The sequence below is a fragment of the Loxodonta africana genome, chromosome 3, assembly GCF_030014295.1.
Source record: "Loxodonta africana isolate mLoxAfr1 chromosome 3, mLoxAfr1.hap2, whole genome shotgun sequence".
Lineage (NCBI taxonomy): Eukaryota > Metazoa > Chordata > Mammalia > Proboscidea > Elephantidae > Loxodonta > Loxodonta africana.
The window spans coordinates 31,741,696-31,767,408 of NC_087344.1; the positions used below are offsets into that span (position 1 = coordinate 31,741,696).

Sequence of the window (25,713 nt, forward strand, 5' to 3'; positions counted from 1 at the left end):
GTGTCCCAAGTGTCTGGATGGTGCCTCACACAGTCACAGCGAGAGAGTGACAGTCCCTGGCCTGCAGGCTGGAGTAAGGAGGAAAAGAGGTTGTGTGTACAGGGCACCCACCAGGGGGTCCACCTGGTGCTGGGACCCTGGTGGAGGAATGACTGTTACTTGTCCTCTGAGTCTCTTCACTTGTCCAAGGAAGTAAGACACTGGGGTGGACTGGGAGCCCCTCCCAGCCCCTCAGGCCTCAGTTTCTATGGTCTGGAGGGATTCTTTTAAACGTTTCTAGTTGTATCATGTAAGTTTTGTACAGGGTGATGGTCACAGGCCATCAGGGGGCTGGGCCGATGGCCTCCCTTTCAGAGACTGGGGGCCCTGTCCCCCCTCAAAGTTCCCTCCAAGTCTGGATCCCCCCCAGAAGCGGAGGCCCAGTCCTTTCACCCATCAGGAATCTTGAAGGGAGGGGAGTTCATCACCCCATCCATCAGGGGCTCCAGGAACCACTCGAGGGATGTGGCTTCCATCTCCCCAACCATCAGAGGTCCTAGAGACCCCCTCACAGGCAGTGGGGTCCTGTCTCCCCACCATCAGGGGTCCCAGAGCTGCCGCTCCCAGGCTTGCAGAACCCAACCTTCCCATCTACCAGGGGTCCTGGAAACTACTGGAGAGCTGTGGGGTGCTCCATCCATCAGGGGTTCCAGGGACACCCCTCCCTTTGGAAACCAGATTGCGGGGCCCAATCTCCCAATCTCCCCATCCACCAGGGGCCTCGGAAACCACTCCAGAGCAGTGGGCTCACCTCAACCATCAGGGGCCCAGGGGGGCGGGGCGTCTCGCCACCATCAGCAGCCCCGGGGACATTCGCCCCCCCCCCCCCGCCCCAAGGTCGCAGCGACTAGTCTCCCAAGCCAGCAGGAGTCTGGGGAAGCCAGGGGTCTATGTGGCAGTCGGGGTACCGGGTCCCCTCCCGGCTCTCCCAGGCCTCACACAGGCGGGAGCCGGGGAGCCCTGGGCGTCCCGCCGCTGTTATGCGCGCGTGTTGACGCCGTCGCCGGGGAGACGGGCGGGGGCGGGCCGGACAGGAGGCGGGGCCTGGCGGCGCTAAAGGGGCTTGGCCGGCCTAGCACAGAGCCCCGGCGGCCGCAGCGGCCCAGCGGCTGCCGCCCGCCGGCTTATATACTGCGGCTAAATTTAGGCTGCGCCCCGAGCTCGTCCCCATCCGGGACGCGTTTCCGCCGCCGCCGCCGTGGCCCGGCCCCCGTGCGCGCGCGCCTATAAGGCTGGGCGGGCCCGCGGCGGCCGCAGAGCCGTCCCGCCCGCGTCCCGACCCACCCGCCCGTTCGCCGCTCGCCTCTCCCAGTCCGCGTCCGCGCCGCCCGGGCCATGGCGCTGAGCGAGCCCATCCTGCCGTCCTTTGCTACGTTCGCCAGCCCGTGCCGCGAGCGCGGCCTGCAGGAGGTGAGGGCGCGGCCCGGGCTGCCGGGTTGGCCCGGGTGGCGGGCGCGGCAGTAGAACGCGGGCGGCGGGGACATCAGGGTGGCGGGCGCTGGGGGCAATAGAAAGCCAGGGGCGGAGATTGCAGGGGCAGAGATTGCGCGCGGGGGGAGTGGCGGGGAAGGCAGGGACCACAGAGTACTGCAGGGACATTGGGCGCAGGATGCGGTAGGGCAGTAGAATGCGGGCCGCGGGGACGACAGGAAAATCCCGACGGGAGTAGGCGGGGCAGTGGAACGCGGGCTGTGGGAGCAGCAGGCGCGCTGAGCAGCGGGGACGCGGGACGGGGGACAGCGGGCGGTCGGAGCGGCAGGGACCGCGGGGAGGGGGGACAGCTAGCGCGGGATGCATCGGGGACCGCAGGAAAATCGGGGCTGGGACGGGCGAGTAGAACACGGGTGGCAGGGACGGCGAGCGCGGGAGGTGGGGACCAGAGGCAGCCGGGTCAGCGGGCTTCGGGACTGCCGGGCAGTAGAACGCAGGTGGCGGGAATTGCAGGGACATCAGGGAGCCGAGTTAGGGACAGCGGGGAAGGGGATGGTGAGACCAGGGACAGCAGGAATAGCGGGCGCGGGGGGCGGCAGCGATGGCAACCGGGGGTCCGCCGCGCGCTCACGCCCGTCCCTGTCGCCCTGTCGCCCACAGCGCTGGCCGCGCGCCGAACCCGAGACGGGTGGCACCGACGACGATCTCAACAGCGTGTTGGACTTCATCCTGTCCATGGGGCTGGACGGCCTGGGCGCCGAGGCCGCCCCGGAGCCACCTCAGCCGCAGCCGCCCGCCTTCTACTACCCGGAGCCCGGCGCGCCGCCGCCCTACGGCGCCCCCGCGGGCGGCCTAGTGTCCGAGCTACTGCGGCCGGAGCTGGACGCGCCGCCGCCGCCGGGGCCACCGCCGGGGCCCGCGGTGCACGGCCGCTTCCTCCTAGCGCCGCCCTGCCGCCCAGTCAAGGCCGAACCTCCCGAGGCCGACGGCAGCGCCTACGGTTGCGCGCCCAGCCTGGCCCGCGGGCCGCGCTGCCTCAAGCGCGAGGGAGGCCCTGGCGCCGCCTGCCTGCGGGGCCCCGTGGGCCGGCCGCCGCCCTGCGACACGCCGCCACTCAGCCCCGACGGCCCCTCGCGCCTGCCTGCGCCCGGGCCGCGCGCCGCCTTCCCGCCACCCTTCGGGGGCCCAGGCTTTGGCACCGCGCCCGCGTCGGGCCTACACTTCGCGCCGCCCGCCGCCGCCTTCGGCCTCTTCGACGACGCGGCTGCAGCTGCTGCCGCACTCGGCCTGGCGCCGCCAGCCGCCCGCGGGCTGCTCACGCCGCCCGCCTCGCCGTTAGAGCTGCTGGAGGCCAAACCCAAGCGCGGCCGCCGCTCCTGGCCCCGCAAGCGCACGGCTACGCACACCTGCAGCTATGCCGGCTGTGGCAAGACGTACACCAAGAGCTCACACCTCAAGGCGCACCTGCGCACGCATACAGGTGGGGCGCACTGGGGACCTCTTCGGGGCTCAGGAGGTGGGAGTAGGGCCCGGTTGAGGACCCCCTGGGGGTGAGGCTGAGGATCCTGGGGGCGTGGCTCAGGAGGTGAGCGTAGGGGCATGCTGGAGACTTTCCTGGGGTGTGGCTCAGAAGGTGGGGTAGAAGCCCACTGGAGACCCCCGCTAGGGGCGAGACTGAGAATGCCTAGGAGTAAGGTTCAGGAGGTGGGGGCAGCGGCTGGTTGAGAACCCCCTGGGGGGCGAGGCTGAGGATCCCCGGGGGCGTGGCACAGGAGGTGAGGGTAGGGGCACTCTGAGGACCACCCTGGAGGCGTGGCTCAGGAGGTAGAGTAGGAGCCCTTTGGGGACCCCCCTGGGGGCGAGACTGAGGACCCTCTCGGAGTGTGGCTCAAGAGGTGGGCGTAGAGGTGTCCACTTAGCATCCCTTGGGACCAGGCTGATGCTCCTCTGGGGGCGTGGCTCAGAACGTTGAGGAGGGGGCGTGCGCTTAGGACTCTCTAGGGGCGAGGTTTACAGGTTGGGGAGTGAGGGGCGCATGCTGAGGAGCCCTAGGGGCTCAGAACATTGGAGGGTGTACTTCCGGGTACCAGGGTAGCCACTTTCTGGGTGTGGGGCGAACGCCGGGGGACAAAAGCGGGAAACTGAGGCTCGCCCTGCCCCCTCCCCGCAGGCGAGAAACCCTACCACTGCAACTGGGACGGCTGCGGCTGGAAGTTCGCGCGCTCGGATGAGCTCACGCGGCACTACCGCAAGCACACGGGCCACCGGCCGTTCCAGTGCCACCTGTGCGACCGCGCCTTCTCGCGCTCAGACCACCTGGCGCTGCACATGAAGAGGCACATGTAGCCAGGACGCCCCCCGCCCCCCGCGCTGGCTGTGGCAGGTCCCACACGCCGGCGCGGCCCCTTCTTGACTGTGACTGGTATTTATTAGGCCCAGAGGACCGGGCCCGGCATAGCGTGGCCACCGAGGGGCTCCCCGGGTCCGCCCACCCGGCCCCTGGCCCCCACGGAAGGCCCGGTGGGAGAAGACGCCCACATCCTCCTTGACGAGTTTTGTTTTCAAAATGGTGCAATAATTAAGTGTCTTCTTCCCTGCTCCGGGTCTACACTAGAGGCTCGAGGCTCGACGCTCTACGCCTTGTGAGAAATACAGCCTTAATGTGTACTGTCTGCGACGTTTTTTATATAATATTGTACATAGCGACTCTGACAGATATGGTATTAATGTAAATAGGAAGACGGTGGGCACTTTGAACGCCTGTTTCGTTTTTATAAGAAAAAAACTTTTTGCTGTTTTTTAATAAAATAAAAAAAAAAAGTTTTGCATCTTTCCAAAAATCACAGCGCTAGTCTGCCTGCTTGGGGCCTGGGGAGGGCTTTAGTGGAGGGTCGCCTGGCAGAAGAGTGTTGCATGGTTCTGGCCAGACCTGTGCCCAGGGTTGCCATCTGCAGTGCCCAGCTGCCAGGAACCTGTGGGTTTCCCTATAAATTTAAACACTGCATTTTAAGACTGAGGGAGGGTTATTTTAAGGTTGTTCCCTGGGCCATAAATTGCCTCCCTGGAGAAAGGGCCAGTCCCACTGACGTGGCAGCCTCAGGACTGAAAAAAGCCGCCTTCTGAAAGCTTCTGCGGTTTTAGCCAAACTTTGGGAGTGTGCAGGCACAGATCTCCAATCTTCCTAAAACCAAACCAAACCAAACCCGCTGCCATCGCATCGATTCCGACTCATAGCAGCCCTATAGGGGAGTGTAGAACTTCCCCATAGGGTTTCCAAGGAGTACCTGGTGGGTTCTAACTGCCTACCTTTTGGTTAGCAGCCGTAGCTCTTAACCACTGTGCCACCAGCGTTTTCTCCAGTCTTCCTAGGGAGCTTAAATTTATGGGTAATATTTGGAGTTTCTGATGAGCTTTGTCTTTTACTAGTCTTGCTACTTAACTAAAAGGTTGGCAGTTCAAACCCTCCCAGAGGCACCTTGGAAGAGGCCTGGTGATCTGCTTCCAAAAGTTCAAAGCCTCGAAAACCCTATGGAGCACAGTTCTGCTTTGCACACATGGGGTTGACATGAGTTAGAATTGACCCAAGGGTAACTAACAACAACAACATCTTGCCTTTTAATAGGATTTTTTTTTTTCTAGTGGTAAGCTTCCCGTCCTGTTAGAAAAAGAAACCCACGTTGGAGGGCCAGGCATGGTGCCCTTTTGCAAATGAGAAAACTGAGGCTCAAATGAGATAGCTATGGAGTCATGGAGTTAGGGGCCAGCCCAGGTTTGTCTGCCTCCTGAAGGTCCCCTAGCTTCACCAGCAGGAATTGTGACTTCGTTGCTTCTTCCCCCACCCTACCCCCCCCCCCACAGATGTCGTTGTGCAAATGCATCACAACAGATGGCAGAGCCCCTGGAAGACCCCTGCACCCCACCCCGGGAAGGATTAACCAGTAAGCGAGGTACGCACAGGCTTACTTGTGTTTACTTACTAATCTGTAGTGCACAGTTTCACCCGTTTTTCACCACATCTTTGATGTGGTGAAACCCACGTGAAAATGTGTAAGTAAGTAAGTAAGGAAGCACAAGTAAGCCTCTACGTACCGTGGTTATTGAGTAATTTGTCCTGGAGTCCCCACCCCAAGAGTCTTCTCTGGCAGGTCCCCCTGCCACCCCCTTCTCTGTGCCCCGGGTCCCCATGGCTGCCAACCATTGCACAAGTCGTTTTCAGAAAGTGAAAATAGCTTGTTAAAGCAGCACCTGTTTTTAAAACTCTCGCCCCCATTGTGACAGAGGCTGGGATTTCCTCCCTCCTTCCTCCCCCTGGAAACAGCTGAGGGCGTTGGGTAATCCACAAAAAGCAGAAATGGGGATGACAATCTGATTCATCTTTCTCGGGTAAATAGCCCTGGCCCACTTCCGCGGGCGCTGAAGGACGCGTGTGTTTTTGAGCTGCCTGTGCTCTCTGGGTGCAGCTTCTGCAGAAACAGTCCCAGAACACAGCGGTGGCCTGGGACCCTGGAAACACACTTCCCAGCTCAGACCCAGGCTCTGGGGCGCTGGAGGAGAAGACAGACTGAAAACGGACTTTAAAGACATTTTTAAAGGGTCTCCAGGCTTTCTAATGAGTTTAGACTTAACAGTGTAAGCTATTTTCCTTGCTTGTTCGAAAACACCGCCCAGGGTTCCCCTTGCGGCACCTGAACTGGGTGAGAGGCCAGTTGAAACGGGACTGAAGCTGTTGAGTTTCTGTTTTTTGAGAGCTTCCAACCCAACGTGCCAAATAGAAAATGTCACCCTCTAATGCAGCTGTGTTTGAGCTGGAGACACAGGGTCAGGCAAAGGGCTGGCCCCTTCCTGGATCTCAGAGTCCCTTGGTAGTGCAAATGGTGAATGTGCTCAGCTGCTAACTGAAAGGTTAGGGGTTCAAGTCCACCCAGAGGTGCCTCAGAAGAAAGGCCTAGTGACCTAACTGGAAAATCAGCCACTGAAAACCCTATGGAGCAGTTCTCCTCTGAAATACGTGGGGTTGCCAGGAATCAGAACTGACCACTGACCCCCAACTGGTTTGGTTTTTGGGTTTTTTCCTGAATCCCCAGTTGCAACTTCCATTAAATATCTCCTGGATCTGTGGTTCAACCAGGGGTGGCTTGGTCTTCCCCTAGGGACACTTGTCAATGTCTGGAGACTTTCATGGTTGTCATACTCAAGGGGTGTGTGCTACTGGTATCGAGTGGGTGGAGACCAGGGATGCTGCTCAACAACCCACAGTGCACAGGACAGCCCCCCCGCCCGCCTAGAGAACAGTGCAGCCCCAACTGTCAGCAGTGCCAAGGTGGAGAAACCCTGCATGAATTCTTTAGAAAAAACAAGGTCAGTCCCCGTTGCCACCATACACCAGAATAAACTCCCAGTGGGTTAGACGGTATAAACCGGGGTGACCCTCCGGCTTCTGTGATTTCCCTCCTCTCTCCAGTGGTTAAGTAGTCACCTGCTAACCAAAAGGTCGGCAGTTGGAATCCACCAGCTGCTCACTGAAAACCCTATGGGGCAGTTCTACTCTGTCAACGGGGGTTTTTTGTTTTTTGGTTTTTTTTTTTCTCCCTCTCCACTCTGTGTGGATTTGAGTATGTGCAGCTTCCCAGGGCTTCAGTAGGTCAGATGATTAGGGGATGCAGAGTCTCTTGGGGGTCAGTGGAATCCCCTAACCCAGGGGTCCTCACCAGGGACAATTCTGCCTCCCAGGGGACATTTGGCGATAACTGGGGACATTTTTGGGTTGTCATACTTGGGGGGGCGGTGCTACTGGCGTCTGGTGGGTGGAGGCCAGGGATGCTGCCCAACATCCTGCAGTGCGCGCGATGGCCCCCACCACGGAGAATGTTCCTGAACCAAATGTCAGTGAGGCAGTGGCTGAAACCTGCTCTGGATCCTAAAAAGTCAGCTCTGCTTTTGGTAACATGGAGGCAGGCCTGTCCCAGGAAGCAAGCTTTGCTGGCGAACGTAACCCAGAGGCACATGTTTAATAAAACCTCACGGTCAGAGGCACTCTCAGGATCCAAGTGAGAGTGAACGCAGGGCACCTAGACCCGTTCCCTCTGTGTTCAAGAAGTCCTGGTGTCCATGGCTATTAAAGAAAATGCTAAACATCAAAAAAGAAAGAGCAAATTCACCCTCTATGTTTCAACTCAACCCCAATCAGACATTTTCTGGAGGGTGGAATCTGGTCAGTGGCTGAATTGCTTTCACCTGGCTGTGATAACCTGTATATCTTTTTTCCCCTCAAAATTACAAGCATTTTTCTTGGTAGTTTTTGTTGGGGGTGGTGGTGGTTCAGTGGTAGAACTCTTGCCTTCCATGTGGGAGAACTGGGTTCTATTCCTGGCCAATGCACCTCATGCGCAGCCAGCACCCATCTGTCAGTGGAGGCTTGCATGTTGCTAGGATGCTAAACAGTGGAGCTTCCAGACTAAGACTACAGAGAAAGGCCTGGTGATTGACTTGCAAAAATCAGCCAGTGAAAACCCTGTGGAGCACAATGGTCTGATCTGCAACTGATGGTGGGGATGGCACAGGACAGGTGTGCATGGGGTCCCCATGAATTGGGCTGACTTGATGGTAGCTAACAACAACCACAACACGTGGTTGTCGTTTTTCCTGGCTGCATTTGGCTATCCAGGTGGTCCTCTGCTGTCTGACGATTGGGTTGTTTCTGATTGCTTCTTACCACAGTCATGCAGGCACTGTGCACATATATATATTTGGCCATATTTCAGATTGTCCCCTGGACTTCCAGAGGTGGGGGATTCCGACATGGCCAGGGAAGGACCCCTAGTGACAGAGCCCTTTTCTGCCAGCTGATTCCTGTATCCCAGGTGTCCCTGGGCACCCAGGCTGCAGAAGGGTTTGTGTAGGGGGAGGGGAGTTGTCAGAAAGCAAGGTGGGGACCTGCCCACCCCGACACAGTGCCTGTCCCATCAGCTCAGCTGACTCAGCACCCAGGGGCACGGAGGCAGCAGGAGAGCCAGCTGACGAGGCACCAGCAGCCGGCAGCTCCTAATTCTTTGGGTCATGCTGCAATATTTGGTTCTGGGACATTCTCTGGGGTGGGGGCGGTTCCGTGCACTGTGGGGTGTTGAGAGTATCCCTGGCCTCCACCCACTCGAAGCTAGTAACAATCTCCCCCCTTGTGTCAATCACAAATGTCCCTAGACTTTGCCAATGTCCCCAGGGGGCAGAGTTGCTACAGGTGAGGATCACTGTTTAGGCAAACCAATTCTTTCCCATGGAATCCCTCGGATCTGCTGTGTGGCATTCCCTTCCTCAGTTTCCTCGTATAGAAAGTGGGAACACTGCAGCGAGGATGAAATGACAAATCAGCACCCAGCCCTGAGGTGGGGCTGGCAGTGAGTCAGCCCTAATGAGGGTGGCATGCCAACTTCAAGGCACTTGCTCTCTCTCTGTCTCCATCTCTTCTCTCTTTTCTCTCTGTTTCTGCAGTCTCTCTCTGTGTCTCTGTCTCTATCCCTCCCTCCCTCTCTCTCCCTCCTTCTTCTCTTTCTCTTTTCCCCCTCTGTCATTCTGTCTCTCTCTTTCCCTCTTCTCTCTTTCTTCCTTCTTCTCTCCTCCCTCCCTGTCTCTCCATCCCTCTCTCTCCCCCTTCCCCTCGTGCTCTCTCTCATTTTCCTTGTCTCTCTCTTTCTCAGTCTTTCCCTCTCCCCCCATTCATTCCTTCAGTAGCACTCCAAGTGTGTAGTCTCTGTCCCTGTCTCTCTGTCTTTCTCACCCTCCCTCTCTTGCTCCCCCTCCCTCTCTGTCTCTCACCCTCCCCACTCCCGCCCCCCACGTCCATTCATTCAGCAGACACTCCAGGTGCCTGGAGCAGAGAATCTCAGAGAAGCAGAAGTGACTCAGAGCTGACTCAGCCTTGAGCCTCTGCCCAGAGCCAATGTCAACAAACACTGTCAAGTGACAAGCAAGCGTGACTAAAACCCATGCTTCCCGGGGCTGCGGGTGTCGCGCTCAGATGCTGGAGCAGCTCCTCTCACTCGGGCATTTCCAGTAAATTCTCCCCTCCAGTCCTCTCAACAAGCCCAGGGAAAGGAGGATCACCCATTCTACTGAGCAGGAAGTGGGCTCAGAGAGGGGAGGGCTTATCCAGAGGCCCCAAGCTGCTGTGGGTGGTGGAGCTGAGCTTGAACCTGGGGCTGCCTGCTGCCCTCCACCACTCTCCCTCATGGTGCAAATGAATCGGGCACCCCGACTTCTTCACACACAGATCTGCGGGTCTTGGAAGCCCTGCTAAGTTCCTTCGAGGTTTCCTTCTTGGTGTTCCCAGCTGAACATCCTGGGAAGCTCATTTTCAAGGAAAATCTCGGCTAGGAGGAGTAGTTAGAAACGCAGGCTCCAGAGCAAGCCTGGGCCGGGGCAGGGGCCAGGGGGCTGAAGAGCTAGAATAATAACCCAGAGGACAGTGGGGACTTTCCACAGGTGGGAGGTGGGGGACAGGAGTGCAGGTCAGCTTGGAGATTACCATGGGCTGAGAGTCTCACGGGCTGCTGTCATGGATTGAATCACGTCCCCCCAAAAATTTGTGTATCAACTTGGTTAGGCCATGATTCCCAGTATTCTGTGGTTGTCCTCCATTTTGTGATTGTAATTTTATGTTGAGAGGATTAGGGTGGGATTGTAACACCACCCTCACACATGTCACCTCCCTGAGCCAATGTAAAGGGAGTTTCCCTGGGGTGCGGTCCGCAGAGAATGAGGACCTCATACTACCAAAAAAGCAGTGCCAGGAGCAGACCACATCTTTGGACCTGAGGTTCCTGCGCTGAGATGCTCCCAGACCAAGGGAAGACTGATGCATCACAAGGACCTTCCTCCAGAGCCAACAGAGACAGAAACCCTTCCCCGGGGCTGGCGCCCTGAATTCGGACTTACTAGCCTACTGGACTGTGAGAGAATAAACCTCTCTTTGTTAGAGCCATCCACTTGTGGTATTTCTGTTATAGCAGCAGTAGACCACCAAGACATGGATGTTACCCGGTTTGATCCATAGGGCTTTATATGACATACTGGATTGGGCAGATCTGCTCCAAAAAACTGCTTTATAAGTTTTAAGATGGGGTCTCTGGGTGAATTAAACGGTTAAGCACTGAACAACTAGCTGAAAGGTTGGTGGTTTGAACCCACCTAGAGGCGCCTCGGAATAAAGCCCTGACGATCCGCTTCTGAAAGGTCACACAGCCTTGAAAGCCCTATGGAGCAGTTCTACTCTGCACACGTGGGGTCACGTGAGTCAGAATCAACTCAACAGCAACTAACAACAACTACAAAGTTTTCAAAAGCCAAACTGTCACTTTGATGACTAAGGTGTGTCTGGCCTAAGCAATGGGCTCTTCAATAGCCCCATATACACGCGAAAGCTGGACAACAATAAAGGAAGATGAAAGAAAAATGGCGCATTCCAACTGCGGAGTGTGGTATTGACAAAGGATATCGTGGACTGCCAGAAGTGGCTGCAAGGGTGGGCTCGAACACCATGAAGATGGTACAGGACCGGGCAATGTTTCATATTGGTACAAGGTCACCATGAGTCCTAGCCAACGCAGCAGCACACAACAGCCAGAGGAAAGAACAAATCAGTCTTAGAAGAAATACAACCAGAATGCTCCTTAAACACAGGGATGGTGAGACTTCAACTCACTTTTTTGGACACCCAACCCATTCCGTTGCCAACAAGTCAATTCCGACTCATAGCGACCCTAGAGGACAGAGTAGAACTGCCCCATAGGGTTTCCAAGGCTGTAATCTTTACGGAAGCAGACTGCCACATCTTTCACCCACAAGAGCAGCTGGTGGGTGGGAACTGCTGGCCTTGTGGTTAGCAGCCGAGCACTTAACCACTGTGCCACCAGGGCTCCTCTACTATGGACATATCATGAGGAAAGACCAATCGCTAGAAAAGGACATCATGGTTGGTAAATAAGTGAAAATGAGGAAAACCCTCCATGGGTTGGACTGACACAAATAGCCACAACAACGGACCAATGATTATGAAAATGGTACAAGACCGGGCAGTGTTTCCTTCTGTTGTTCATGGGGTTGCCATGACTTGGAATCAACTTGAGAGCAACTAACAACAGCAACCTCTTTTTTGACCTTTTGAAGTAGATCCTGCTGTCATGCCCATTGTACAGATGAGACAATGAAGGCTTGAAGAGGTAAGCCTCTTTAGCTGAGCCTCACGGGGAGTTTGTGCTGGAGCAGGGATTGGAACTAGGTCTGCCTGAAATGGTATGTTCTTTTCCCACAGCCACCCCGGGCTGCCCACGATGGGCAGTCACTGATGGCCTGGGGCTGTTTCTCCATCTGAAAGGCATGTGAGCCTTGGACCCAATGGTTCCTGTACAGGGACCCCATCCTGGGGACAGTTTGGTTTCCCCAGTAAAATCAGACACCATCCTCTAGAGACTCCCCACCATTCTAGAACAATCCCAAACATATCATGGCGCCCACCCCACCCCAGGCTTACTTAGCCACACCAGCCTTCTTGCTGTCCACGAAGCATGCCCACCAGTCCTGCCTCAGGACATTAGCACCTGCTGTTCCCTCGACCTAGAATGCTGTTCCCCCCATTCTTCTTGCACCCACCCCTCCTAGCCCCCACATCCCCACTCAGATGTCTCAGCCTCAGTGAGGTGCTCTCTGACCACCTACCCAACCCCGTAGCCATCAACCTCTTTCATTTCTCCTTTGCACTCACTGAAAACAAAACAAAACCTGTTGACGTTGAGTTGATCCCGACTTGTGTTAACTTCATGTATTACAGAGTACAACTGCTCCTTAGGGTTTTCTTGGCTGCAATCTTTATGAAGAGCCCTGGTAGCACAATGGTTAAGTGCTCAGCTGCTAACCAAAAGGTTGGCAGCTCAAATCCACCCAGTGACTCGGTGGGAGAAAAGAATTGACGCAACATCATCCAACGATAACAAGTCTTTACAGAAGTAGATTGCCAAGCCTTTCTTCTGTGGTGCTGCTGGGTGGGTTCAAACTGCCAACCTGTATGTTGGTAGAGGAGTGCCAACAGTTTGTGCCACCCAGGTGCCTCTGCACTTGCTACTATTTCAAATTCTCCTCTATGGTCCTTTGTTATCATCTGTGTCCTTCCAACGGCCCCACACTGCGAACATCTCTGGAACAGGGCCAGGTCTGCCTCATTCACCAGTGCCCAGCCCAGGGCAGGCCCAAAATCCCAGCTCGGTGAACCCTGGCCGAGCAAAGGCACCCCATGGGCACGCCTAAAATCATGGCTGCTTCCCTGCGCCCGATTTCACAGACCAAGTGTCAGTCCATCCAAGGGGCATCGGCAGCGTCTCTGCAGCCCCAGAGCCTCAGAGCCTCAGAGCCAGAGCCAGGGCCCCCAGGTGAGGCCAGGCCCCAGATGGCTGTGCCAAGAGTGGAGGGGAAGAAGCTGGAGCCTGGCTTTGACCCACAAGGTTCAACCTCAGCACCTTCCTTCCATTGAAGACCATGACCTGGGAAGAGCCCTCAGAGACACCGTTGGCTCGTGCCCACAGACAGGGAAACTGAGGCCCAGAGGTGTCTCCTTGTCACACAGTGGTGCCGGGACCCCAAACCAAACCAGTTGCCAGTGAGTCAATTCTGACTTGTGTGTCAGAGTAGAACTGTGCTGCATAGTGTTTTCAATGGCTGATTTAAAAAAAAAAAAAATTTTTTTTTAAGATCATCAGACCTTACTTCTGAGGCACCTATGAGCGAAACTTGAACCTCTAACCTTTCAGTCAGCAGCCGAGGGTGTTCACCATTTGCATCACCTAAGGAATCCTGCCAGGACTCAACCCTGAGTTATCTGAAGACTAGGGTTTTTCCTTAGCTGTGCCAGACCGAATGGTCAGTCTCCCACCCATCCCATGAAGGAGGCAGAAAAGGAAGAGAAATTCTCAATGCCCCAGCTTTCACCTATTTCAATTTTTCTTGTTGTTGTTGTTTGCCATGGGGAGGGCAGGACAGGGCACATTTGTGCCATCTATGGCTCTGGGAATAAACACACACACGCACCCACCCCTCAGGTCTGCCTCAGGGCCTTTGCACCTGCTGTCCCAGCGGCCTGAATGCTGTTCCCCTCATTCTTCCAGTAGCCACCTCTCCTCGTCCATTAGGGTTCTGACCACACAGCTGACACCCACCCACACCCTGAGACAGAGAACTCAATGCCATACACTCATCGACTTCGTTCAAATGATTTAGCTCCTTCAGTCCTGAGATATGTGGCAAACGTCAGTGGAGTGGGTGGAACTGGGGGAGAGGCAGGCCCTCTCTATGCAAGGGGTGAACGGAGGATCAGAGAGGGCCATGCTTCACCCAATATCACACAGCAGGGAGGGCAGAGTGTGCCTTACCCAGACCCCTGTCTTTGTCTCCTAGATCTGCTGCAACAGAAATACCACAAGTGGGTGCCTTTAAAGAACAGGAATTTATGTTCTCACAGTGTAGAAGGCTAGAAGTCCAAATTAAGGGCACCGGCTCAGGGGAAGGTGCTCTCTTTGTCTGCTCTGAGGGAAAACCCTTGCCTCAGCTTCTCAGGTGTTTGTCTTGTTCCCTGGCAGTCTCTACGTGGCATCTATTTTCTCAGGCATCGAAAGTGAGTCGGTTGAAGACCCACCTTGCACTGATACGGCCTCATTAACGTAACAAAGAAAATCCTATTCCCAAATAGGATCACATCCGCAGGTATAAACCAAAAAAACCAAACCCACTCTCATCGAGTCAGTTCCAACTCACAGCATACGGACAGAATAGAACCGACCCGTAGGGTTTCCAAAGCTGTAAATCCTTACGGAAGCAGACTGCCACATCTTCCCGCGGAGTGGCTGGTGGGTTCGAACCACCGACCTTTCAGTTAGCAGCAAGTGCTGTAACAACTGCATCACCAGGGGTCCTTTCCACAGGGATAGGGTTAGGATTCCTACATATATTTTGGGGGGACACAATTCAATCCAAAACACCCCCAAATGCAGACCCAGTGGCTGCCCTGCCCAGAAAGTTCCAGAAGGCTCCATGCCTCCACCTGCCTCCTTCACACACTCTGGGGCCACAGCTAATTCTCCCAGCCTCACGGGGCCCCACATTCCTGCCTTCAACATTAGGGCTCATGATTGTCTCACAGTTCCTGGTCTCTCACCTCTGGACCTTGATGCTGGCCAGGCCACCTGGATGCCCTGTCTCCATTCCAATCTCCCAAAACCTGACCCCAGAATATTCACTGAGTGCCCCACGAGTGCTGGCTCATGTGGGGGCCACAGTGAACTGGCTGGCCCTGCACTTGGGGGCTCACCATCCGACGGTGGGGAGGTGGCATCTACACAGGCTCTGTGAGGGGGACCTGACCCACCCAGGGACTGGGAAGGGTTGAGGGAGCTTTGGGCACAAGGTCAGTCATGTGTGACAGCTGGGCCAGGCTAGGGATACAGGAGCAAAGAGCTTGACTTGGTCTGCAGGGCAATAGGGAGCCATGAAAGGATTAAGGCAGGTGATGACCATAAGCTTTGGGCCCGTCCTTCAAGCACTCTGTTATGGATTGAATTGCATCCCCTCAAAGTATGTGCTGGGATCCTAACCCCTATACCTGGGTGGTGGCAAGGGTTTGCACTCAACTATTAACTGAAAGGAAACCCTGGTAGCCTAGTGGTTAGAGCTACAGCTGCTAACCAAAATGTTGGCAGTTCAAATCCACCAGGCGCTCTTTGGAAACCCTATGGGGCAGCTCTATTCTGTCCTATAGATTTGCCATGAGTTGGAATCTACTCGACGCCAACAGGTTTTGGTTTTTTTATTAACTGAAAAGTTGGCCGTTTGAACCCACCCAGCAGCGTTTCAGAAGACAGGCCTGGCAATCTATTGCCATAGAGATTACAGCCTAGAAAATCCTACAGAGCAGTTCTGTTCTGAAACACCGAGGTTGCTGTGAGTCGGAGTTGACTCGGCGACGAACGGGCTTTTAATTTTTCATAGCTGTGGGTGTAATCTAATGTAATGTAATGCAATCACCTTCCAGAATGCAATGTAATGTAATCCATCAGTCAGTTGAAGTCATGCCAGCATAGGGTGGGTCTTAAACCTAATCACTTCTGAGTTATAAAAAGAGCAGAATAGAGACATACACATGGGGGAAGACAGACACCATATGAAGACAGACACACAGCAGATGTATCTACAAACCCAGGAAGCCAAGCCTTGCTGGCAGCTAATAGAAGCTGAAATAGACAAGCAAGGACCTCCCCGGAGCCACGCCCTGAATTCAGACTTCAAGCCTCCTGAGCTGTGAGAAAATAAATTTCTGTTCATTAAAGCCACCCCCTGGTGGGATATCTGATACAGCAGCTCTAGGAGACTAAGACAGCCTCTGAATTCTCTGAGTCCTTTTCTGGGTTCTCTAGGCATTTCCACATTGCATCTGGGGGGGCTCTGGCTGGTTTGGATTAGGGGGACAGAAGCCAGGTATAGGCTGACAGAGACCAGGGAAGGTGCCCCGTGCTCTGGAGGTGACACTAAGCCCCAGATGGGACAGGGACCTGCCCAAAGGCACACAAAGTGTGGAGATGGCCAGGGCTGCACCCTCCCCAACCCCAACCTCCCCTTTCCCATCACTTGCTTCCTTTTAGCATTTTTATTTGCTCTCTCTGCTATGTAAGGTACAACAATTGGTCTCTGGAGCAACAGAGGAAGAAGGAGGCTCAGGAAGAGGAGGCGGCCATGGAATGTGTGGCTACCTGCCTCCATGAATAACTGCCTCCTTTGCCATGAGACCAGAAGAACTAGATGGTGCCCGGCTACCATTACTGAACATTTTAATCAAAGACTCTATAGAAGAATCCTGATCAAAAAGGGGAAAATTTAGAGCAGAATTTTAATGCTCATGGAATCCAGACTTTCTGGAGCCGTTGAGGCTGGATGAACCCCTAAAACTGTTGTCTTGAGATAATCTTTAAATCTTAAACCAGAAATATCCCCTGAAGTCTTCTTTAAGCCAAAGAATAGTTCAGCTTAATAAATAAAGTGGGCATTGTCCTCTTTTAAGAACTATCTATATGGAATTAAACTGACAACAGCAACTTGAAGGATTAGATAAGAAGCTTAAAGGGCAGTGAGTTTATGTTAATGGGGGAGGAACAATTCTGAAAAGTAGGATGAGTATGGTGGCACAAATTACAGAATGCAATCAATGTCACTGAATTATACATGTAGAAATTATTGAATTGGTGTATGTTCTGCCGTGTATATTTTCAACAACAAAGACAAAAATAAAATACACTGTTTTAAATTTTTTAAAAATTTGTTCTCAGAGGTCTTGTCCGGGCCCTGCTCCCAGAGAGGCATCTGCAAATGTCAAGTGTTCGAGTCCCAGCTTGACTGCTAGCTCCCTGTGGTCAGCTGCAGCTACCACTCTGGGCCTTGGACTCTTCTTCGGAGAAATGGGGTATAGCCAGGCAGGGCTGGCTGGTGGCCCGGCTTCTGGGGGCTGCCTGGAAATGCGGTTTCACAGCAGCTCTGAGCTGTGCAGAAAGGCAGCGCGTGGCCAGGGAGCTGGACGGGCCGCGGTCGAGGTGCTGCTCACACCCGGCACGCCCTCCCCAACTGCAACATCCGCACAGCAGGCTCCTCCACATGGACCTGGTGCCCAAGGCACCTTGTGAGGGGTCTGACCTGGGACTGCTCCTGTGAAAGAGAAGGAAAGAGGGAACCAGAGAGGGCAAGCACAGGGCCAGAGTCACACAGCAAGTTGAGATCAGCATCTGGGTCCCCAGCAGGGTCAGTCCAGGTCCTAGGCAGAGTCGGCACCCAGGTCCTCAGCAGAGTCAGCACTTGAGTCTCCAGCAGCGTCGGCGTCGGGTCTTCAGTGTGGTCAGCATCTGGGTCCCCAGCAGGGTTGGACCCCGGGTCCTTGGTGGGGTCAGTGTCCAGGTCCTTGGTGGGGTTGGCATCAGTGGGGATAGCTCTAGGTCCTCAGCAGGGTCAGTGCCCAGGTCTTCACTCAGGCAGACACTGTTTATTCCAGACACAGGGTGGCGGCCTTCCTCAGACCTCAGCTTTCCTAAGGGGCAGAGCCAAGCTGCAAACCCAAATCCCCTGGGAGCTGGCCTCCCTGCTTCGTTCTAGTCAACACAACACAGCTTGGCAGGCCCCAGCCCATTATAATTTAGAACAACGTGGACAGAACATTCTATCGACAAGCCTTTTTTCCGCCCGCTTTTTTTTTTTTTTTTTTTAATGCAGGGAGAACCTGCTTTGAGGATGACTCAGCAAACCCTGCCCGAGCCAGATCTGTCCCAGCTCTGAGCTCCAGGGTAGGGGAACTGGCTGGGGGTGCTGGGGGCACCCAGGACTCCATCAGCAGCTCAGGGATGTTCATAAAATACCCTGGTTCCCCTGGGCAGGTCCTGGGGCAGCTGCGAGATCGTGGCTCTCAGGGAGTAAGCCTGACCTCACATGGGGGCCCCAAGACACTGCCAGAGCCCAAAGGGCAGCTCCCATGGGTGCTCAGGCTGGCAGGGCGACCCAACATAAGAGCCCACAGTCAGTAACTACATGATGCAGGCACAGCTGTCTAGCCCCTAGTCTTCACTTGTTCATTTAGAACATTCTGGACACTGTTTCACAGGGCCTTCTTACCCTTAAGAGTCCACTGGGGTCCCTGCTTGAGCCTCAACTCCCACCTCTCCCCAACACAAGCCCACTCACGGCCTAATCTCAGTCCACCAACATCCACGGCCGTCCTGTCCTCTACCCAGGCACTGGCTGCTCCTGATGCCAAAAGCCTTTCCTATTTGTCCATGTGGGAAACCCTCATCAACCATCACCTCTGCTGAGAAGTCTGCTTGGATTGCCTGTAGATCCATCCTCCAACCTATGCCAACCAGGACCATGTGGACTGGGTGTGTCTGAGACTGGGTCAGACCCCTGATTAGACAGGGCAGGAGTGGACATCCAGGAGGCTGTTGAGGGATGGGGACACTGGGTGAAGTGATCAGCAGGAACAATTGTGGGGGCTTTGCTTCTGAACAATTGAACAGAATGAAATACGAATTCAAGGAGCTTCCTGGAAACAGAATATCTGACCCCAAGAGAGGGGTAGAAGATGAATGTGCACTCTGGGATGTATGGTGTAGTTGGAAAGTGGGGTCCAGGCCTGGTTGTCCTGGCGATGCAGGGGCTGTGGGGCGTGTGTGGTGTAGACGGAATGTGGGGTCTGACCCTGTTGTCCTGGCAATGTGGGTGCTGTGTGGGGCATGCGATGTAGACGGGACATGGGGTCTGACTCTGGTCATCCTGACAATGCAGGTGCTTTGTGGGGCATGCAGCGTAGACGGAATATGGGTCTGGGCCTAGTCATCCCAGTGATGTGGGTGCATGTAGGATGTGCGATGTAGACAGAACATGGAATCTGGGCCTGGTTGTCCTAGAGATGTGGGGGCTCTGTGGGACATGTGGTATAGACCGAACAAGGAGTCTGGGCCTGGCTGTCCCAGCGATGTGGGTGCTGTGTGGACATGCGGTGTAGACGAAACAGGGAGTCTGGGCCTGGTTGTCCCAGTGATGTGGGTGGTCTGTAGATGTGTGGTGTCGATGGGACATGGAGGTAGTTTCGTCATTTTCTCTGAGTCATAACTTCACCTTCTGTTGTTGATAAATTTAAATCTGAACTGACCTTTCCCGCAGCGATTGCTCTGTCCTCTCCTCCCTCCTGTAGCTGAGTAGAATCTGACCTGGGGGTTTTCAGGCTGGGCTGAGTCCCTGTCCTAGCTCACGAGGGCTACTCTCCAGATTCGAGGTGCTGGACTGTCCCTTTTCAGGACACTGTTGTGAGCTCTCGAATGTGGTCACTTCCAGAATCTCTTCCCCCTGCCGTACCGCCTCCCTCCATCACCTCGGATCTCCTCTCTGACCCTGAGGTGGTCTTTAGAGGACTGTCCCCAGACTGAGAGGCCCTCTAGGGGACACACTTCTCTACAGGGACCTCTCAGGGTTCTGTATGGTCCAAGGCAAGGATAGAAAAGGGGGTCAAAGTGGAGTCCCAACACCCCACCTGCTCCGAGATCAGCTTTTTGGCATCCGTCCCAGGTCTAGGCTTCTGCTCCCCATTCCCACGTGCATCCGTTGACCCCGAACCCCAAGCACATCCTGACACCTCACTTCCTCCACAGCCGTGGTGACTCAGGTCACCTGATGGGGGGCTCGTCGGCACGCTTTGAGTCATATGAGCCTTGTCAGAGGAAGGGTTTCTCATCTCAGGAGTTGGCGGCTGTCCCTATGCCCAGCCCATTCCCCCCAGCCTTCCCCCTGCATCTGTGTTATGTCAGGAAGCAGCGTGGGGGTACGCTTGTCCCTACCCTGCCAGATCAGGGTGCCGAGGCAGCCTGGAGAGGCAGTGGGATGAGGACTCCGGGCCTGGGATATACGGCAGTTCTGGGCTCTGCTCCTGGTTTCGTCTGTAAAGTGGGGCTGGAGTCCCCAGGTGTTGCAAATGGTTAAGTGCTCAGCTGCTAACTGAAAGGTTGGAGGTTCAAGTCCACCCAGAGGTGCCTTGGAAGAAAGGCCTGGCATCTACTTGCAAAAAATCAGCCACTGAAAACCCTACGGAGAGTTACTCTTCAAACCTTGAATCAAAACTGTTCCCTGAAGCCACCTTTAAATTAAGTAACAGTTTAGCTCAAAAAGTAAAGACTGTCACCCTTGAGTATTGCGTTCTTTTAAAAGCTCATCTCTATTAGACCAAATGGACAACAGCTATTTTACAGCATAAATGAGAAGGTTGGGGGTGGGGCAGGAAGTTTAAGCCAACGCGAGTGAAACAACCAGAACAGAAATAACGAGAATGTTAACACAATGCAAAGAATGTAACCAATGTCACTGATCATTATGTCTAGAAACTGTGGAAAGGAAGCGGGTTTTGCTGTGTAATTTTCACCACAAATAAAATAAAAAGAAAACCCTATGGAACTGGTTTTTTGTGCACCTCGGAGGCTCCTGGGAAGAAGACATGGGATTAAATGGGGACGAAGGCTCCTGGCTCCCGGGCTAGAGGAAGCAATTCCAGCCTCTCAGGTAACCTGGGGGCAGCGATTTGGGGAAAATAGACTTCGCCGTAGGTTAATTGACTGCAAGTGGGCCTTGCCCAAGTCCCCTGTCTGTCTGCCCAGGGTCCCTGCACCCCAAAGGGAATGCCAACTCACCTTTGACTTCTCAGCATCGTTTATCTTCCTAATGGCTGGAAGGTCGTTCCCCCTTTGGCAGGCGATGCCCCTGGCTCCCACAGTGGCAGCTGGGTCCCTGTGGACTGTCCCCTGAAGGCCCTGAGTCAGTTGGGGGAGGGGCTTTGGTTTGGCTCCTGGGAGGGTGACCAGCACATAAATGAGGAAGACGACTACTCTGGTCAACCATGTTTCCAAAGAAGACTTCTATGGCAAGGACTACACTTTGCAGAACTGGGGTGACACATGGTAGAGCTGGGGTACAGCATCAACCAGTGTGCACCCAAAAAGGGCTCAGGGGTATCCACTGAGGTGTTTCCAAGAATTTGGGTTGGTGTTGATGAGAGAGAGGCCTTTGGAGATAGAGAAAAGGAGTTGCCAGAAATGTGGCAAATGCCCTAAAGACAAAAATCTCAAAAATTGCTCTCACACCCTCATCCACTACTGGTGGGAATGCAAAATCGTGCAGGGGCTACGGAAAACAGTGTGGCGGTCCCTCAAAAAGTTAGACATAGAATTACCATATGTCTGAGCAATTCCACTTCTAGGTATGTACCCAAGACTTTAAAGCAGGAATGCAAACACAAGCCTGCCCACCAATGCTCCTCACAGCATTATTCACGACAGCCAAAAGGTGGTGGAAAGAACCCAAGTGTCCGTCAACAGGTGAATGGATAAACACTATGTGGCCCATCCATGCAATGGAATATTACCCAGTCACACAAAGGAATGAAGCAGGCATACACACTACAGTGTAGATGAACCCTGAAAACATCATGCTATGATCCCACTTACAGGAAATATCTAGAATAGGCAAATGCATAGAGATCAAAGCTTATTAGAGGGTACCAGGGAGATGGGGAAGGGTGAGTTTTTGCTTAGGGGGCGCTGAGTTTCCGTTTATGGTGGTGGAATGTTTTGGAAAAAGATATCGAGAATGGTTGCAGAATTTGAATAATGTAATCAATGTCACTGAATTGGACACGTAGAAATTATAGAGGTGGTGAATGTGTTATGTCTATTTTCAACTCGATTTAAAAAAAAAAAAAGCTGTGAGAAGCTTGTGATACAGCCACCTAGGAAGGAAGACCCTCAAAACACAGCGGCTACAACAATGGACTCAAGCATACCAGTGATTGTGAAGATGGCACAGGACTGGGGCAAAGTTTCATTCTGTTGTGCCTGGGGCCGCCATGAGTTGGAGCCAACTTGACAGCAACCAACACCAACAGATGAGGAAAATGGAGACCCCAAGAGTTGAGCCCAAGGTCACCCGGCCATCATGTGGAGGAGCCGGGCTTAAACACCATCTGACTCCAAGGCTGGCTTCTTCCTAATCTTGGTGTCTTCTCTGACCTACCTTAGGGGAAGAGAAGCCGCAGGTTTCTTATCCTAAAACTGGAAAGGAAATCAGGGACCTGGTTTGCCATGTTGTTCTCTTAGAATCAAGATTCCTACACTTCCTTGAAGAAGTGTGTTTACTGTTGAACAATTGCTACATCTTAGGTCTTTTTTTGGCTCTTGGAATGGAAACTCTGCCCTTTGTCTTTACACAAAGAAACAATATTCACCAGCAGACCACTGTGGCAAAGGCCATTGTGCTTCTGGCCTACAAAAAGGGCTTTTAGGTGACAGTTAGCATAGGAAAACCACTGGAAAATTGACGGAATTGTTCATTTACTACTGTTTCTCCCTTAGCTAGCAAATGGTTGTCAAGATGGGACAAATAAAGACGAGGCTAATAGGATGCCTGGCTAATACCACCCAGGTGGTTCCTGGGTGGCACAAAGGGTTTGCACTTGGCACAATCAAAAGGTTGGCAGTTCAAAAGGGCCACATGAACCAGAGACCTACATTATCCTGAGACCAGAAAAACTAGTTGGTGCCCGGCCACAATCGATGTCTGCCCTGTCAGGGAGCACAACAGACAACTCCTGAGGGAGCAGGAGACCAATGGGATACAGACCCCAAATTCTCATGAAAAGACCATACCTAATGGTATGACTGCGACTTGAGGAATCCCAGAGACAATGCTCCCCAGAACTTCTGATGGCACAGGACAGGAACCATCCCCGAAGACAACTCATCAGGCATGAAAAGGACTGGTCAGTGGCGGGGAGAGAGATGCTGATGAAGAGTGAGCTAATTAAATCAGGTGGACACTGGAGAGTGTGTTGGCAACTCTTGAGTGGAGGGAGGATGGGAAGATAGAGAGAGAGGGAAGATGGCAAAATTGGCACGAAACGAGAGACTGAAAGGGCTGACTCAATAGGGGGAGAGCAAGTGGGAGAAGGGAGTAAGATGTATGTAAACCTACATGTGACAGACTGATTGGAATGGTAAATGTTCACTTGAAGCTTAATAAAAATTAATTAAAAAAAATAGTAATAAAATAAAATAAAATAAAGGTTGGCAGTTCAAACCCAAGCAGTGGTGCCATGGAAGAAAGGCCTGATGACCTTCTGTAAGAGCCCAGAAAACTCTATGGAACAGTTCTACTCTGTAACACATGGGGTTGCCATGAGTCAAAATCGACTTGACAGCATTTTTTTTTTTTTCAAATAGAATTCAACTCTCCTACTTTGTTCTTTAATGTTACCTGAAATCTTAAAATGTGTGTCTTTTTAGGGACTTCAGTCATACTCATCAGGGTTTTTAGGCCCAACTCTTTGGCCAAATGAAGATGCTGAGGCCCAGAGAGGTTAAGTAACGGCCCGAGGTCACGGAGCAAAGAATGCACAGCACACCAGCGAGAAAGCAAATCAAAGGGCCCTTTTTAAAGACCGAACGTAAACACAACTTTGCCTGTGCACACCCACATTACGTCACATCTTCTTTGGAATAAACGTGCGATAAGGATCCCATTTCCACATTTCCTTTGTGTTTTTCCAACAACAGCTCATGATACAGTTTGTACGGCTCCTAGGAACTTTTATTGGGGAAAATCTGGGGGGAGGGTGGGTAAGAGTAGCATGTTTCAAAGGAAGCAGATCTGATAAGGGGTTAGAAATATTTACTGCATTATTTTGAGAGGCAGGCCCTTTGTTTCCCAGAAGTTTCCTGTACGGCTTTAAAAATAGCTTTCTCTGGCTGTTCCAGGAGGAGAATGTACCTTCATGCAACGCTGGCTTTGAAGACCTGATTTTATTTACTCAGGGGGCTGCCGAGAATCAGTCATCTTCCAAAATGCTGCTCAGGCCAACCAACTCTGGCCCTTGGTGCAATGGTTAAGCGCTTGGCCACTAACCAAAAGGTTCCAATTCTCCCAGTGGCTCCACGGAGGACAGGCCTGGTGATCTGCTTCCGTAAAGATTACAGCCTTGAAAACTCTATGGGGCAGTTCTGTTCTGTCACACGGGATCACCGTGAGTCGGAATCAACTCGACAGCACCCAACAACAATACCAACAGTCTCAACCTGAACTGATTTTATGGCAAAGGGGTGGATTAAATGGGGTCTTCATGGGCAGTCCATGGGGACCCAGCTGCCATGGAAGGGAGCCAGGGGATATCACCTCTCAAAAGTGAAAAACCTTCTAACCCTCAAGAGAGAAAACACGAATGACGTTGCGAAGCCACAGGTCGCGGGCTGTGGGAAAGCTGTAGCTGATGCCAGTAGGAATTGCTGTGAATTTTGCCTGGCGTGCTCAGGGCACTGTGGTTACGTGAAGAGATCCCAGGGTTTTTAGTGCGGTCTACTCAGGTTTGTGGAGGACACAGTTTGCTTTGAAAGACTTTGCCAAAGGAAAGGGGAGGCATGGGACCAATGGCGCAAACGTGGAGTCTGGACAAGGTCTGATGCTGGGGTGGAGGATGGGCTTAGCGTTCTCTTCTCCACTGTGATGCCTGGGAGTTCTCAGGGTACCTAAAACATCGGACAGTCTGCTTTTCAGGAAAAGGCGTGTGTGTTCTCTGCCACGTAAGAGGCAGAGACAGCCACTGGGAGTGGGGATGGATTAGTGTGCATGTGGGTCTTTGTGTGTGTCCATCCGGCAGGGAAGGAGGAGCAGCCCAGGTCACAGTGTGACCTGCCTTGCAGTCCTTTTCCCTGCAGACTTGGTCTTTGTCAACTGTATATAACACTTTCTCTGCAAACCCAGCCTTGTTGCAAACGAGGTCACAGCCAACTATTCTAAAATCACTGTGCATCCTGGGAGACCAGGGGACCCTGTAAACTTCCCAAACTGGCTTCCTTTGGGGCCCAAGCTGCCGTCTCCCTCACACACCGCCTGTGGCCCACCTGCTTCTCAAGTATGGTGGAGGGCACCAGCTCCGGCAGCAGCGCATCAGTGAGGAACACCAGCCCCGGATTTGTATTAAAATATTTTATATTAATCATTCAAATGTAATTTGTACAGCAAATGCATACAGTGTTGGGGGGTGTCTCCTGCAGTCAGACGGCTCATGGGGGCAGGGGGCCACAGGCACCGTCACCTTGAGCATCCTCGGAGGGCGATGAGATACAAGGAGAGTGTGCTGTGTGCTCTGCCCCACATCCCTATGTGCTGGGCTCTGATGGTGGGGGACACAGTCCCCTGACAGGGGTCTCACGGCAGGAGGCGACTCTACCACCTGTACCAGATGCTTTCCCAGGGAAGGGGGACGTCTGGCTTCGGTGCACCCTCTCCTGCAGGCCCTTCCCAGAGGAGGCAGGAACGGGCAGCGGCGTGCGAGTCCTGCGCCCTGAGCAAGCCGCCTGGAGCCCAAGCCCCTGCCCTGCGGGTGTCCGTCGTGTGCCTGCATGGGGTGTACACATATGCACGTCTGTGTTCCTGCCTCTGCAAACCCGCTGTGCCTGCCCTGCACAGTCTAGGCAGCTGGCATGTCAGCCTTGCTGAGGGCGATGGCCAACTCCAGGTCCTCCTGCTCCTGCCGCCGCAGCCGCGCCAGCCGCTCCCGCTCCGCCTTCTCACTCTCCCGCTTGGCCCATGCCAGCTGCTGCTCCTCATTGCCAAACTGCAAGGGAAACATGAAGCTCAGTTACT

At 53.8% G+C, this 25,713-nt stretch overlaps 2 protein-coding genes across 10 annotated transcripts in view; one reads left to right on the top strand and one right to left on the bottom strand.

Annotated features, from left to right (window-relative positions):
- The first annotated feature begins 1,306 nt into the window (after positions 1–1,306).
- Positions 1,307–7,953, top strand: KLF2 (KLF transcription factor 2). The gene is made up of 3 exons (XM_064280917.1): positions 1,307–1,449; positions 2,131–2,950; positions 3,641–7,953. The coding sequence occupies exons 1-3, from the start codon at positions 1,375–1,377 to the stop codon at positions 3,814–3,816; spliced, it is 1,071 nt and encodes a 356-aa protein (XP_064136987.1). The 5' UTR covers positions 1,307–1,374; the 3' UTR covers positions 3,817–7,953.
- A 17,089-nt stretch (positions 7,954–25,042) lies between these two features.
- Positions 25,043–25,713, bottom strand: part of EPS15L1 (epidermal growth factor receptor pathway substrate 15 like 1) — a 108,695-nt gene continuing 108,024 nt past the window's right edge. For 3 of the 9 annotated variants that reach the window (XM_064280915.1, XM_064280911.1, XM_064280910.1), the window contains one exon: positions 25,567–25,684. In XM_064280915.1, coding sequence (XP_064136985.1) covers positions 25,674–25,684 — 11 coding nt within the window. In that variant the 3' untranslated portion in view covers positions 25,567–25,673. Of the gene's footprint in view, positions 25,685–25,713 lie in introns of all 9 variants that reach the window. The other 6 variants (XM_064280906.1, XM_064280912.1, XM_064280907.1 and 3 more) reach the window with 5 other exon arrangements.

Bases quoted from the DNA above. Each gene is read 5' to 3' on its own strand.
- KLF2 (XM_064280917.1), top strand. From the start codon at position 1,375: ATGGCGCTGAGCGAGCCCATCCTGCCGTCCTTTGCTACGTTCGCCAGC. The intron at 1,450-2,130 runs GTGAGGGCGCGG...TGTCGCCCACAG, and splicing joins GCGAGCGCGGCCTGCAGGAG to CGCTGGCCGCGCGCCGAACC. The intron at 2,951-3,640 runs GTGGGGCGCACT...CCCTCCCCGCAG, and splicing joins GCACCTGCGCACGCATACAG to GCGAGAAACCCTACCACTGC.